Genomic DNA, 13,875 nt, shown 5'->3' on the forward strand with positions numbered 1-13,875 from the left:
TAACAATAACAACATGACATGACTAGCACTGCAGCTTGCTAACGTTAACCAGCTAGTGCTATAGCATTGTACATGCAAGTGCTATGCTATACACTATTAGGCTATTTTACGTCGACATTGACAGTCCTTAAATCTAGATGTCTTCGTTGCAAGCTAGATTCCCTCTGTCATCCGCTTGCTAAAGGCTACAAAAATGTCGTAGTGTAACTTAGACTACAGTGGGTCATTCATTCATTCACTAGTTGTGCCCAGTAACGTGACGTCACTGCACCGAGCTAGCAAGCTAACGGTAGCTAACTTTAGGTACCGCTCGCTAGCTGCAGTACGTTACTACTAGTCTAATGGATGAACCACTGTAAGTTATAGCTTTAGCCAGCCGATGACAGAGGGAATCTAGCTAGCAAAGAATATATCTAGCACTAGATTTAAGTATTGTCAATGTCAACGAACAGGATTTATTGAGGTGCGCACAGCATGCATACCTGGGGTTGTAGAAGAGGACGAGGGAGTTGGTCTGTCTCGCACTTTGAGACTATCAAATGTAGTGCAAGTCCCAATTCTAATCTGATGGGCACCATTTAAGTTCTTTAGCATAGACGTTGTATTTCCCCCCTTGCAGGAAAATATCTTAGAGCACAGGTTGCATTTCGCCTCCTCCTTTTCTTTCACTTTTGTGAAATGTAACCACACCTTAGATCGCTTTGTGCGCTCAGCCATATCCCCTGTTGATTCTCTCCGCCAAAATACATCTCACTTTCGGCCATGCCGTGTTGTGTGTGTGTAGTGTTGTTGTTTTCACCTGAAGTCAAAACTCCGCCTACGCGCTGCTACCTGTGTGGCTTTTCCTCGGAAATTGAACGGGGATGAGGGTCAGAACACATTTAGCATTTTTCAAAGTCAGACATTCACACATTTAGTATGATTTTTCAGTGACGTAGTCATGCACGGTTATTTTTTATTTTTTATGCACGGTTATCTTGATAAATGAGAATTTAACCGGTCGTACTGTTTTCACCGCGGTTCACCGTGACACCGGTAACCGTCCCATCCCTAGTGATGGGCGTACATTTTAATGTTTCATGTATGCTTGACGTGTGCTAAACAAATTCCCCTCTGGGGCAATAAAGGTTTCAATTCAAGAAACAGTAACAGCTACAAATTAAAAAATATTGTTAAAAAATCATGCCACACAGCACAATGCCTGAGTATGCATTAGCATTTTTATTCTGCATCCCCCTGGGCTTGAACTCTTGTTGAGCTACCTGCCATGAGAGGGAGAACTACGACTTAAACATCAATGTCATGCATGACTATAAACATTTATAAAGAGCTTTATAAAGTCTTAGAAGTGCATTATAATGTGTTATGAATGTGCTTATGATGCATTATAAACATGACTTTATTCATTCAAACCTTTATTTATACTCGTAATGCACTGAGGTTTCCCTAATTTACAGTGTACAATTTAAACCAGATTTAGGAAAAGGCTCATATAGAGAGGCTTTGTAAACATGATCCTGGGATTTAAAATGCTTCCTCAAACTATACCTAATGTTAGGATGACTTATTTTACTATGCCCTTGAAACTACAACCTGTCTCTTACTGAGTGCACAGCTCAGAACTGTCTTTTAAAGTGATTGATAGACAATGTGCAGATGACCCACAAAACAATTCTGGTTATACTCTACATTTGGGGTGGTAAATTAATCTATTTGTAAATGTGCAAATGACCCACAAAACCATTCTAGCTATGCTCTACTTTTAGGATGGTAAAATAACCTATTTGCAGATGTGCAGATGGCCCTCAGGGGGGTGGATCGGCAGCCTGCGTGTGAGCGACTGTTTTTTGTTTATTTGTTTGCACCAAGCCACATTTTTGTATCCACCAGTGTCCAGTGGCGTGCACAGACATTTTGAGGGGCAGGTGCTCAGTGGAAAATGAGGGCACCTTGCCTTGACAGATAATTAGGACCCGAGCACTGGCGGTGCGAGGCCCTATTGAAATTCGAAGGATTATTAGGGCCCGAGCACTGGCGGTGCGAGGCCCTATTGAAATTCGAAGGATTATTAGGGCCCGAGCACTGGCGGTGCGAGGCCCTATTGTATTTCGAAGGATTATTAGGGCCCGAGCACTGGCAGTGCGAGGCCCTATTGAAATTCGAAGGATTATTATTATTAGGACCCGAGCAGTGGCAGTGCGAGGCCCTATTGAAATTCGAAGGATTATTAGGGCCCGAGCACTGGCGGTGCGAGGTCCTATTGAATTTTGAAGGATTATTATTATTAGGGCCCGAGCACTGGCGGTGCGAGGCCCTATTGAAACTCGAAGGATTATTAGGGCCCGAGCACTGGCGGTGCGAGGCCCTATTGAAATTCGAAGGATTATTATTATTATTATTATTAGGGCCCGAGCACTGGCGGTGCGAGGCCCTATTGAAACTCGAAGGATTATTAGGGCCCGAGCACTGGCGGTGCGAGGCCCTATTGAAATTCGAAGGATTATTATTATTCTCCTACCTTCTCCTTCTTCTTCTTCTTCTTCTTCTCCCCAAACAAATGCCTTTTTGGCGGCCTAAACATCGATGAAAACGGATGAAACTTTGCGTCAGTCCCGGTGAAAAAATTGATAATTCATGGGTGACAGAAATGGGCGTGGCAAAATGGAAAATTTAAAATGGCGAGCCCCACCTTTCAGTTTCATGTAGGCGAACGAAATTCGGAGGGCATATGTATTTCATCGAGACACACTAAAATGTCTCTTGGAGCTATACCCAACATGCAACAGGAATAGACGTTGTAGGAAGTCAGCCATTTTGCTTTTAATGTGCCATTTTGTCCTTGTTTTTACCATTTCCATGCCTCGTACTTCAACGAACTCTTTAGTTTTCACCAAACACCCTTGCCGTGGCGCCCCGCCAAAGTTTGACATTTCGCCATAAAACACGAAGTCCTCATAACTCCTCCATACATTATCCAATTTGTCCGATATATCTCACGCTTCATGACGGTTCTGTCCTGAACACATCTATGTGTCAGTATTGCGTCATACTTATAGCGCCACCTATTGGTGAAACAGAAAGTCCTCATAACTCCTACATATATTATCCGATTTGCACCAAATTGCTGACGATTCATGAATGTCACATTCTGAACACATCTCTAAGTCAGTATTACATCATATCTACAGCGCCACCTACTGGTTAAACAGAAAGTTCTCATAACTTCTCCATACATAATCCGATTTGTCCGATATATATCTCACGCTTCATGAAGGTCACCTTCTGAACACATCTATGCGTCGGTATTGAGTCACACTTACAGCGCCACCTACTGGTGAAACAGGAAGTACTCATAACTCTTACATACGTTATCCGATTTACTCCAAATTGCTCATGCTTGATGAAGGTCACATCTTGAACACATCTGTAGCTCAGTATTGAGTCATACTTATCGCGCCGCCTACAGGTCAAGCAGGAAGTCAGCATAACTTCTACATACATTATCCGATTTACTCATCATTTCTCACGCTTCATCAAGGTACCGCCCTGAACACATCTATATGTCGGTATTGAGTCACGCTTAGAGCGCCACCTACTGTTGACAGGAAGTTTCTCTCAGTACTGGACACCGAAATAGCACACACTTTAACGGCGCCACACCCCGACACGCGTGGGGTGCGAGGGCCCGCTCAATGCTGCTCGCAGCCCTAGTTTGTATTTTGATTGTCGTGCGAGTTGTTGATGAGGGGGGTGCTTACAGAGATTTTTGATTGTCGCGCTAGGGGTTTGAGACTTGGTTTAGAATACCAAATATTCAGCTTAAGTATACTGATAGCTTCACATGCTATACCAACAACAAATTCTACCGACAGTGGTGGTGTGGTGGTCATCATTACGTTAAATCCATTAATTGATTATGACTAGCTAATTTAGGCTCAGTTGTATGAGACTTAGCCTACTTCACAACAGAGACAAATAAATGCAAGTTAGAGTTTGGCAACTGAGGCTTAGGGGGTAAACAATAGACTACACTCGTTTCATTTATGTGTTACCTGCTGCAGCGCGCCTCCATTTGTGTCCACTTTTCGCGTTTACCGTTGACAAAGGAAGAGAGGGAGGGGAGGGGCACGGGTGTGCCGCGGGCACGTGTGTGTGCGCGGGGGGGGAGGGCTGGCATTATTATTACACGCTTTTAATCGAGAATTGATCGATGTCACCATGGGCCACATACAGTAGGCCTACACTGTAAAAAACAACAACTAAAAAAACAATGTAACTTTCAAAAGGGCACTTGCCTTGTCAAGAGGGCAAAGGGCAGGTGCTCTAGCACCACCTCGTGTGCACCTCTGTGCACGTCCCTGGCGGGTACAGAGTAGGGTGTGGTGCCAAGCCCCTGTGATGTGGTGACAACTGTTTGACCCACTCAAACATGAATATTATCAGAATGTGAAAATGATGCTGAATGTAATCCCGAAATTGACAGTGCAGACAGTGATGAAGATCTGTAAAAGCACATTCCTAACAATATAGACCTAGCAGACCCCCTACACACACACACACACACACTCACAAAATAAATTATCAAAAGAAATAAGATAATAAATGCTATTCAAATGCCAGCATTGTTTTTCAGATTCTCCATGCTCTGATGATTCCAAAAATGTACAGGTTTGCAAATCTACCAAAATTACCAACACAATTATATTTGTTAACATAGTGAACCTGACTAATATGATTTTTTTGCAACACCATGCTGCAACAATACAACAATGGACAAGTGCAAGGACAGGACAGGACAGGACAGGACAGGACAGGACAGGACAGGACAGTGCAAGATACAAATATCGTGCAAGAACTAGCAGTACAATTGGACTACAAAAGAGTCAGTGCAGTAGTCAGTTTAGTGAAAAAATTGCAGGGTGCGGGGGAGAGACTCAGAGGGGAACTCTGCTGATAAGGCCGAAGGCCGTGGGGAAAAAGCTGTTCCTGTGTCGAACAGTTTTCGTCTTTGCCAACTGCAGCCTCCTGCCAGAGGGGAGGGGTGTGAAGAGGCCATAGGGTGGGGTGGAAGGGGTCAGCCATGATCTTTCTGGCCCGCTTCAGCGCCCTGGAGTCGTGCAGGGCCTGGAGGGAGGGCAGGGCGCAGCCAATCACCCTCTCCACAGAGTGTATCACCCGCCGCAAATTAGTCTTGACCTTGACTGTAGAAGCAGGGAATCAGGTGATGGAGAAGGTCATGGTCAAACCCTACACCCCCTCCCGACCGCTACGCTCTGCTACCTCAGGGCGACTGGTTGCCCCATCACTCCGAGGCTCCTGCGGTCGATCGACACGGTCACGGCTCTTCTCTGTCCTGGCCCCGCAGTGGTGGAATGAACTGCCCACTGATGTCAGGACAGCAGAGTTGCTGCCCATCTCTCGTTGCAGGCTCAAAACTCATCTCTTCAAGAAGTACTACAACAATCCTCCCGCCTAAGCACTTATTGTATTATATTATATTGCACTGTACTTTAGATTGCGATTCTTGCACTTTGCCTTCAGCACTAGATTATGCTCTTAGTCACTTGTTTTAGAAAGAAGATGCACTTGTGAGTTCTGGCAATTAGTAGTACATTGGCTCTTCCTACGTTAAATGCAATTATTGTTAGTCGCTGGATAAAAGCATCTGCTAAATGACTGTAATGTAATGTAATGTAATGTAATGAGGATGGACTCAATGGAGGTGAAGAATTGTACCATCATGGGCCGTGGCAGGTTGAATTTCTTCAGCTGCTGCAGAAATTACATCCTCTGCTGTGCCTTCTTATGTTATGTTATGTTATGTTATGTTATATTATGAATGTATGTATGTATGTATTTACGTACGTACGTATCTATCTATCTACTGTATCTATCATCTATCTGTTTCATGCATGACAAACTGGCTGGGGTGTGAAACATTTTTGGGCAGAGTAACTGCTGCTGTGCTCAATCGGTGGCCAATCTGTAAGCGGGGGTTGAGTGGGGTTGCCAACAAGAACGTTTCTGATTAGTGGAAGGGGACAGGATGAGGACAGAATTTAAAATACAATGACAGTTTTTGAGATACTGTATAATTCTGAAAAAATGTCACACTAGATCTACCATGTCAGTGAAATATTTTTTTTTTTTTCATGAACATTGGAGCTTTTGCAAGCAGCTTGCTTCAGATAGCTTGAATTAAAGTCACAGCTTATTTACACCGTAGGTATCCTGGATAAACATTTTAGTAGACCTACATACTGTGATGGGTGATCGGTGGAGACATTGTTGCACTGTAGGATTGTGGGTAGTGTATTTTTTTCCTTTATGAACAGCAGTAATTTGAGGGGACAAAATGAGGACAGACTTCAAAATACTGTCTAATACTTCACACTACATCTACCATGTCATTTTGTCATTTTTTTCATGAACATTGGAGATTTATTGAGCGAGCATTTGCAGTAGCTGCATACAGTACTGTTTACAGTAAAACATTTTGATGTGCTGTGGGCTCAATTTTTGTGAAGACTGTTGCAGAGGACAGTCTGAAGATGCAGTGTAGCAACTGGGGTGTCAATTGACCAAAAATATGGGAGGAGTAGGATTTGGTTTTACAGTTTTTGAGGAAAAACTGAGTGATGGACTTCATAATTCCTGCCAACTCAAAGCATTTGGGAGTTTCTGCTCACTTGGGCCTACAGTACATTTGTGGTGGTTGCAAAGTGATAGCACGTACAGCTGATTTGTTATGATTTTCTAGGGGATTTGTGATGAAGTTTTAAACTTTAGACTGTTACTGTAATGCCACCATCAAGACTATTGGCCCACAATGCCAGTTGAGGACTTTTGGCATAGGACTGGACCTGGATATGCACCAGCATCTAAAATGCAATTTTCTTGAGGGGGTGGTTCACTTCATGAGGTGATAACCACTAAAAAGCTACCAGTCTGAGAGATCTATCATATCAAAACATAAACTAGGGATGTATAGGTACAACAAAAATCACAACTAGAATTTGCCCGCCCAGATGGTACCGGTATGTCATTTTTTGGGTCTTGGCCCCTGGACTATCTAGTGTAGTCGTAATGACTGAGTGGACCCCAAACTTCACTGCCATAAAGGGTGATTGGGAGGATTACACTGTCTAATATTTTAGTCCAAATTCTAATTGGTATGTCTACTTTATAAAATGTTCTCTTAATTGCATAGCATGCTCTACATGCTTTTTGTTTCAGCGCATTGACAGCCAGACCGAAGTTACCTGAGGCACTGATTATGAGCCGCAGGTTATCATAATATAGGGTGTGGCCTAAATGTTTCCTAATTTGAATTAAGTTTTGGTTTCCTGAGATCTGGGCTTCTTTTGCAATATCATAATTCTCTCTCTGTCTCTCTCTCTCTCTTTCTCTCCCTCTGTAGATCAGCCATGCTCCACAGGTCCCTTAGGCAATGCTCTATATCAAAGCAGAACATCAGTGATGAGCTCCAGTGTTTTATTCTATTCGTTTACTGCCTTCACTTGCTTTTCTGGAAAGACTCAAAGAAACACGTCCGTGGAGACTAATGTTAAACTATATTAATCCCATCATCTACCTAAACGCTCACAGTAATTAGTCAAATCTCTGACACTATTCTAATTACCCTGGTGTACAATTTATTTCCCATGCAGCCTGTAATTCATCCAGCAAGCTCCACTTAGGGGAAAGGAGAGCTCCCTGAAGATGACATATTCTCCCCTGCCCTACTTATCCTTAAATACCCTTTACCTTACAGCATAAAGAACCTGCTTTTGTTTACTGAGAGGAAAATGCAGTATGTAAATGACCATGGTGTTGTTTAGATAATGGCTATACTGCCATAGTCTTCACTGATAAATACGCTGTCTAGCATTATAAGCTATCCTTATGCCACTGAATGGATCACCTCCTGAGAATATCAATAGTTTCCGAGTCCCTCAACAGGCATTTGTGAAACTTCAGCAGACAGAGTGAGTCAGGCAGGGCTGGATACTGTAGCTCTCCAAACATCTCAGTGTCTAAGTGAAGTTCAGGCTGTGGTGTTGCTGGTGGAAACTCCCGTCGGTGAGTTGTGACGCCTAACGATATTTCAGTCCCGTACACCACGCCGTCTTCAAAGACCAACGCCGAACACACCCAGGGAATATGACACCATAGGCGAGCTCTGTGCCAGGGAAGTGGACCTGTGTCATAAGAGGGTGCCAACTATACTGAAGGAAAGGATATCTACGTCGGTAGAACAACCCTATGTGGTCTCAGAGGTTGGAAAACAGATTGACTAACTAACGGGCCACTAACTTTTCACCCTAAACTCACTCTCTCACTTTTTGCTGGGCTCCATGTTCCTGCTGTGAGCATCTTGGAATGTTTGTGTACTGTCTCTCTCCATATATAATAATATAATCTCTCTTATATATAATAGTATTTCTTTACAGTAATACTATTATTTAGTACAAGTTAGAGATTTAAAAAAAAGCATGCCAGTTTTTTGAGTGGGCTACACAGTCCCACTCCAGTGGCACTTCCGATGAGGGCACCTTCAGTTGATCCTAGATACCCTAGTCTAGATGCAACACCAGACCAGTGGTAGCCTACCTGTATCTTCAGTTGATCCTAGATGCCCTAGTCTAGATACAACACCAGACTAGTGGTAGCCTACATGTATCTTCAGTTGAGAACAGCTGGTCCTAAAGGCCCTGTAGTTTGTCTGGATAGGGCAGAACAGCCCCTGCAGCACATCCAGAGAAGCTACTGAATGTACTGTATGTGGAGATTTCCCCGTGCTGCCCCTGTCACAGTGGGGGGTGGAGACCGGGAGTCCACACCACAGTGGCCTGGTTACAGAAGCCGGCGGTGCATACAGGATTTTTTGGGACCACCCCAAAATAGGAGCGGAAAATAAAAGCACCCAACCATTCCTGACATCCGCTGGCATCCCTAGCCCCAAGAACCCACAGCTCAGGCTGCCGGGGACCTTAAGACAGGGCACAGGCCGTTCTGATGGGCTAACACTCACAGGCTGACTGGCAGATGCCAAGCTGGTGCTGTTACATTACCAGATGTGTAGTAGAGGGTATACAGAGATATACAGAGGTATACCCACTTCTTTATCCATGGACCTAAAGTATACCCATTTCTGTATCCCTGGACCTACAGTATACCCACCTCGCCCGATCACCTCTACTCGTGGTGATCGAGCGTTTCAGGCAGTTATGGAACTCTCTCCCTTTCTCGTTGAGATCTATAGAGTCCTGTGATCATTTTAAAAAACAGCGTGAAGACACTGCTTTTTAGACAAGCGTTTGGCTAGCCCTGATATGTCCCCTTCTGTCCCTCAAGAGTTTTAATTTGTCTCCTTGTGTTTTATTTTGTGCCTTTTTACCTGTTTTATCAATCTGTATTTGCTTTTATTGTTTTATTCTTCTGTATTTTACTTGTGTTATTTAATTCTGTATTTGCTTTACTCTATTTGGTTATGTTGCACTTGTCTTAATTGGTATGCAGTTGTTTTAATTGTCTGCCACTATGTTCGATTTACTAAAGCACCTTGTGATTGTGTATCTTGAAAGGTGCTATATAAATAAACTTAACTTACTTACTTTATATATGGACCTACAGTATACCCACTTCTTTAAACACAACTAATGTAAAAACTGTAACATTTCTGCCGCAGTATACCCACTTACCTTAGTCAGAGTATAGCCTACCCACTTCTTTAGTCATCACTGGACATCACAATTTTAGGCCTGTTGTCTGTGTCTCAGGCCTGCTGCCTGCTGCATTTGTCATGTGTCCTGCATGTCTGTCACCCTAAATATGTGGATATAGTCTATTGTTGTGTGGCCTTGCTTGTGTGTCTCATATGTTTCTTTTGTCTTTTAGATAACAGCTAGTTAGTTAATAGTAGTATATTGATAGATATTGTTGATATTGTTGTGGCCTGTATAAAATGTTTATATCTTTTTTTAGAGAATGTCTTATAACATCTGTCCACAGGGACAACAGTTGAAAATTACCCATATAGGCTAACATTGGCACATTTACCCCTCTTGGTGATCAATGAGTATTGTCCCTGTTCAATAAATAAATAAATGAAATAAATATCCCAAAAGCAAGGGGCAAACCCTGACTGACTGACTTGACTGGCTGACCGACTGACTGACTGGACTTGTAGATGGTAGCCTACAGCTCTCTACTGTACGAACCCAATATTCATCGAGAGCAGGCAGCCCTGGGTGTGGATTCACATAGTCCCTCTTCCTGAAGAGCAGGGGTAGGCTAAGGCTAGGGGGTAGGTCTAGGCTATGTGCGGTGCTGGACTGGTGCACAGTGTGTGCAGACTGAGTATTCAGGGCCTTTCAGCGCTCAGACGCAGATGAAACAATGGACGTCATCAATCTCTGTCCAAGTCCTGAGGGACGGGAGGTCAGGAGCTTTGTCCCTTCAGTGGGGGAACTAGGGCTGTGTGTTGTTATGATAATGGAATAGACTAGGCTGTGTGTGTGTGTGTGTGTGTGTGTGTGTGTGTGTGTGTGTGTGTGCGTGTGTGCGTGTGAAACCAATATCAGTGCTGTGCCTAGCGTCGTGTGTGTTTGACTGTGCGTCAATCAAATACAAAAAAGATGAGTGAAATGTGATTGTCTTCGAGGACAGCACCTGTCGCAGAAAGCATCACCGTGGGCGTTACATTTTAATAGCAACAGGAAAGACGATGTTGTGCCGAATGTTCAGCTTGCGTTATTCTGATGAACTTAAAACTGACACTAAAATGTTCAATGAACCGATCTTGTTGTCGGAGATGAAGAAACTTCTTGTTGCAATCTTGTTGCGTTGTGGAAATATATAAAAGCGATATGGACACCTCGCTCACATAAAGCCTGTTGCCTATAGTGCTTTTGTTTTCAGAAATAAATGGGCTACTTCAACACAGAACCGAGCACCCGCGCTCTGTGTTCGGGGTCGGTAACTGTGTTTACCACCTAGCGCACGAGACGGCTCGCTCCGCCCGGGCGGGGTGTGGCGGACAGCGGAGCCAATCACGAGCGCGGCTCTTCAGTACCGCTGGGGCTGGTAGAGCGAGCGGTAAGTTGTGGGACAGCCAGTCTGGAGTAAGTCTGCCTGCAGTCACGATGGATGCGATACTGTGCGGTCTCTTTCTGATAGTCCTGTTCCTCGGGACTAACATTCAAGGAAACGAAGGTAAGAGCTGATATACGTGGTCCTGTTGTGTGCACACTTTGTCCCAGTGCACCGAGTGTGGACGCGCGGGAGTCCGTCGGTGCTCTTTTTGTCCCGGTGAGCGTCGGCCTGAAGTCTCTGCTCTCAAAGATGGCGCAGGTCACAGAGCCGCGCTGTCAGAGGAATGTTTAGGCTATCGAAGAGGGGATTTTGAACAAAAAAAGAGAGCGAGTCAAAACTAAAGGCAAAGTCACTGGCAGTGACCGAGGCCACCGGGACTTTATCCCGCCAGGAAAGTGGCCGGGAGCTGCTCGGGTCATTTGTAACCTGCTTTCCCTGAGGACTGACAGATTTGTGTGTTCCCCTCTAGTTGAGCAAATATAAAGTTGGCATCCCGTAACGTTGATGTTTGCTTTTTTCAGCCTTGATCGTGCGTCTTACCGGACACCGACTGGAGGGTTTGGAGTGAAAAGAGAAACATTTAATCGTCCCGGTAGCCTATAGCCTACCCAGTGTTGCCGAGATAGGCGACATTAGGCAGCTAACGTTACCGTTATCCGGCGAATATTTTTTCAACCAGATTCGCGTCGAATCCCATAATACATGACTGTCAAGAGATCTTTGTCAACATGATTGACGCTAGGTCAGTTAGTTAGTTGAGCATTTGTTAGTTTAAGCATGTAGTTCCGCATGTTTCTGTTGTCAGAATCATACGGTCACAGCGAGATAGCTACTGACATCAGAAGTTGACAGTCAGAGAACCAGCTCTGCTCCGCACACCCGCCTGTTCATCCCCGGTGAGACGAGCACCGGGTCCGGGGAGCCGATCACCAGGTCTGGGGAGCTCAGTTTCTAGCTCTGCCTGCCGATCATATACGGTGATAATTCGTGTGAATGTCCACAGTTCGCTGGTTTAGTTCAAACCCTGGTTCAGCTACGAGCAGCACCTACTATCGAGCTATAGTCTATACCAGGCTACGTTGTGGCTCAAAGGTCGATCCAGTCACGATACTAATCTATTGACAAATCTAGATAATAGTTGCTCTTAAGTAGGCTAACAGTTTCAACTATATTGCTTTGCCCATTTTTTCAGCTGTAGCGATTTCAATTCGATGTCTCTCTATACTCATGCATAAGAAAGGCTAATGGCTTTACAGCTCTGTAGTTGAACGTCAGTGAGAGCAGCTGGCAAATGTACAATAATCGCAAACCCTGGGATGCTTTAGCATTTCTGTACATTAATTTCCCCCCCAATATTGATGCTCTCGTCTATCCTGGTGTGACCCACCGACGCCAGAGCCTGGTTGTATGGTAGGTTTCTGATGCCATGCTGAGAGATCCATGCATTTATAGCCTTTGTTGTTTGGCACCTTTCACTTAATGAGTCCTTCTTTGTCTCAATTGTTATCAACCGGAACTCCAAGGTTATATGCGGTCGGAATGTAACCCGTCGGTAGGTGCAGCACCAGTTATCTCTGGTTTTAGCAGCTCTGTGTTCCTTTGTGTGACATTCCTTTGTGTGGAGGGATGGAGCTGGAATACGGAGTCGATTCCACAGATCTACGCGCACAGCGAGCAGGCTTGTCTGCTGACGTAAATGCACCTTCCGATGCTCGAAGCAAACCCACCTACCGTGTCCTTAAATAACGCTTTTTAAAACGAAACGGAGATTGTTCACTTCACCGCGTGGAGGGGGAGAGCTGTGTGTTTTTAAGTGGCAGTGTGGGACTGCCAAGCTTGCGGTTTGAGCGACCGAGCTGAAACAAACCCGTATCGTTTGCATCAGAGTGTAATGAAATCAATAACCTTGATGCGCGGCCCGAGTGCACCACTTACTGAGATGGACGGTTCTTCCCTGGTTCTACCGGTGTTCCGGACCTGTGGGGTTTTTGCTCTAGTAGCCTATCTGCCTAAAAACAGATCAGATCGAGAGAAGCGAATATACACACACGCTTGAGAGAATTGAAAGTGTAACAATGAAAAAAGTATCTAATGGGTAAGGTCTAGAATGACTTGACTTGGGAATAGAATAATCATTCATTTGTAAAATCTTTTTTTTTTTTTTTTTGAGGCTTCCTCACACTCTTCACGGTGGGTTTCTGGTTTTGCCGGTTCTGAATGTATGGAACAAGGCGTTAGGAAAGGGGTTGTTACACTCCTGATTAAAACACAATGACAGATTAGGCTTACTCAGCGTATACCACAAACTAGCCTGGATAGGTAGTTCGATGTCTGTGATGCACTGTTGGTTCAGACAGATACTACTTATTGGAAGTCGCTGGCCGTAGACCCACCACCTCTAGCTGCAGTACTGCGGACGTGACCAGCCGGTAGAGTAGGCCTACGGCTTATGTGACTGGACGGTAGAGTACAGCTCACATGATTGGTCGGTTGAGTACGGCTGACGTGATTGGACGGTTTCAGGGGGTACAGCAGCTGTTTGGCCTCTGCACCATCACCCTGGCATTAACTAACTGTACTGTCTAGTACTGGACACACATGCACATAGGTGAACACACTGCATACACACTCAATACTCGTGAAGGAATACACACTCGCTTACTCAAGCACTAGTACTGGTAGCACACAACACAATACACACACACGGAAGGCTACATCTGGTAATGACAACACATTCTCAGTATCCTGTCAGTCGCAGCAAATAGAGTAAAGCCACAT

At 44.5% G+C, this 13,875-nt stretch overlaps 1 protein-coding gene across 3 annotated transcripts in view; it reads left to right on the forward strand.

Annotated features, from left to right (window-relative positions):
• Positions 1-11,122: 11,122 nt before the first annotated feature.
• Positions 11,123-13,875, forward strand: part of tgfbr1b (transforming growth factor, beta receptor 1 b) — a 101,516-nt gene continuing 98,763 nt past the window's right edge. For all 3 annotated transcript variants that reach the window (XM_084443247.1, XM_084443245.1, XM_084443246.1), the window contains exon 1: positions 11,123-11,217. In XM_084443247.1, coding sequence (XP_084299373.1) covers positions 11,148-11,217 — 70 coding nt within the window. In that variant the 5' untranslated portion in view covers positions 11,123-11,147. The remainder of the gene's footprint in view (positions 11,218-13,875) is intronic.

The sequence above is a fragment of the Borostomias antarcticus genome (genome assembly GCF_949987555.1).
Source record: "Borostomias antarcticus genome assembly, chromosome: 9".
Lineage (NCBI taxonomy): Eukaryota > Metazoa > Chordata > Actinopteri > Stomiiformes > Stomiidae > Borostomias > Borostomias antarcticus.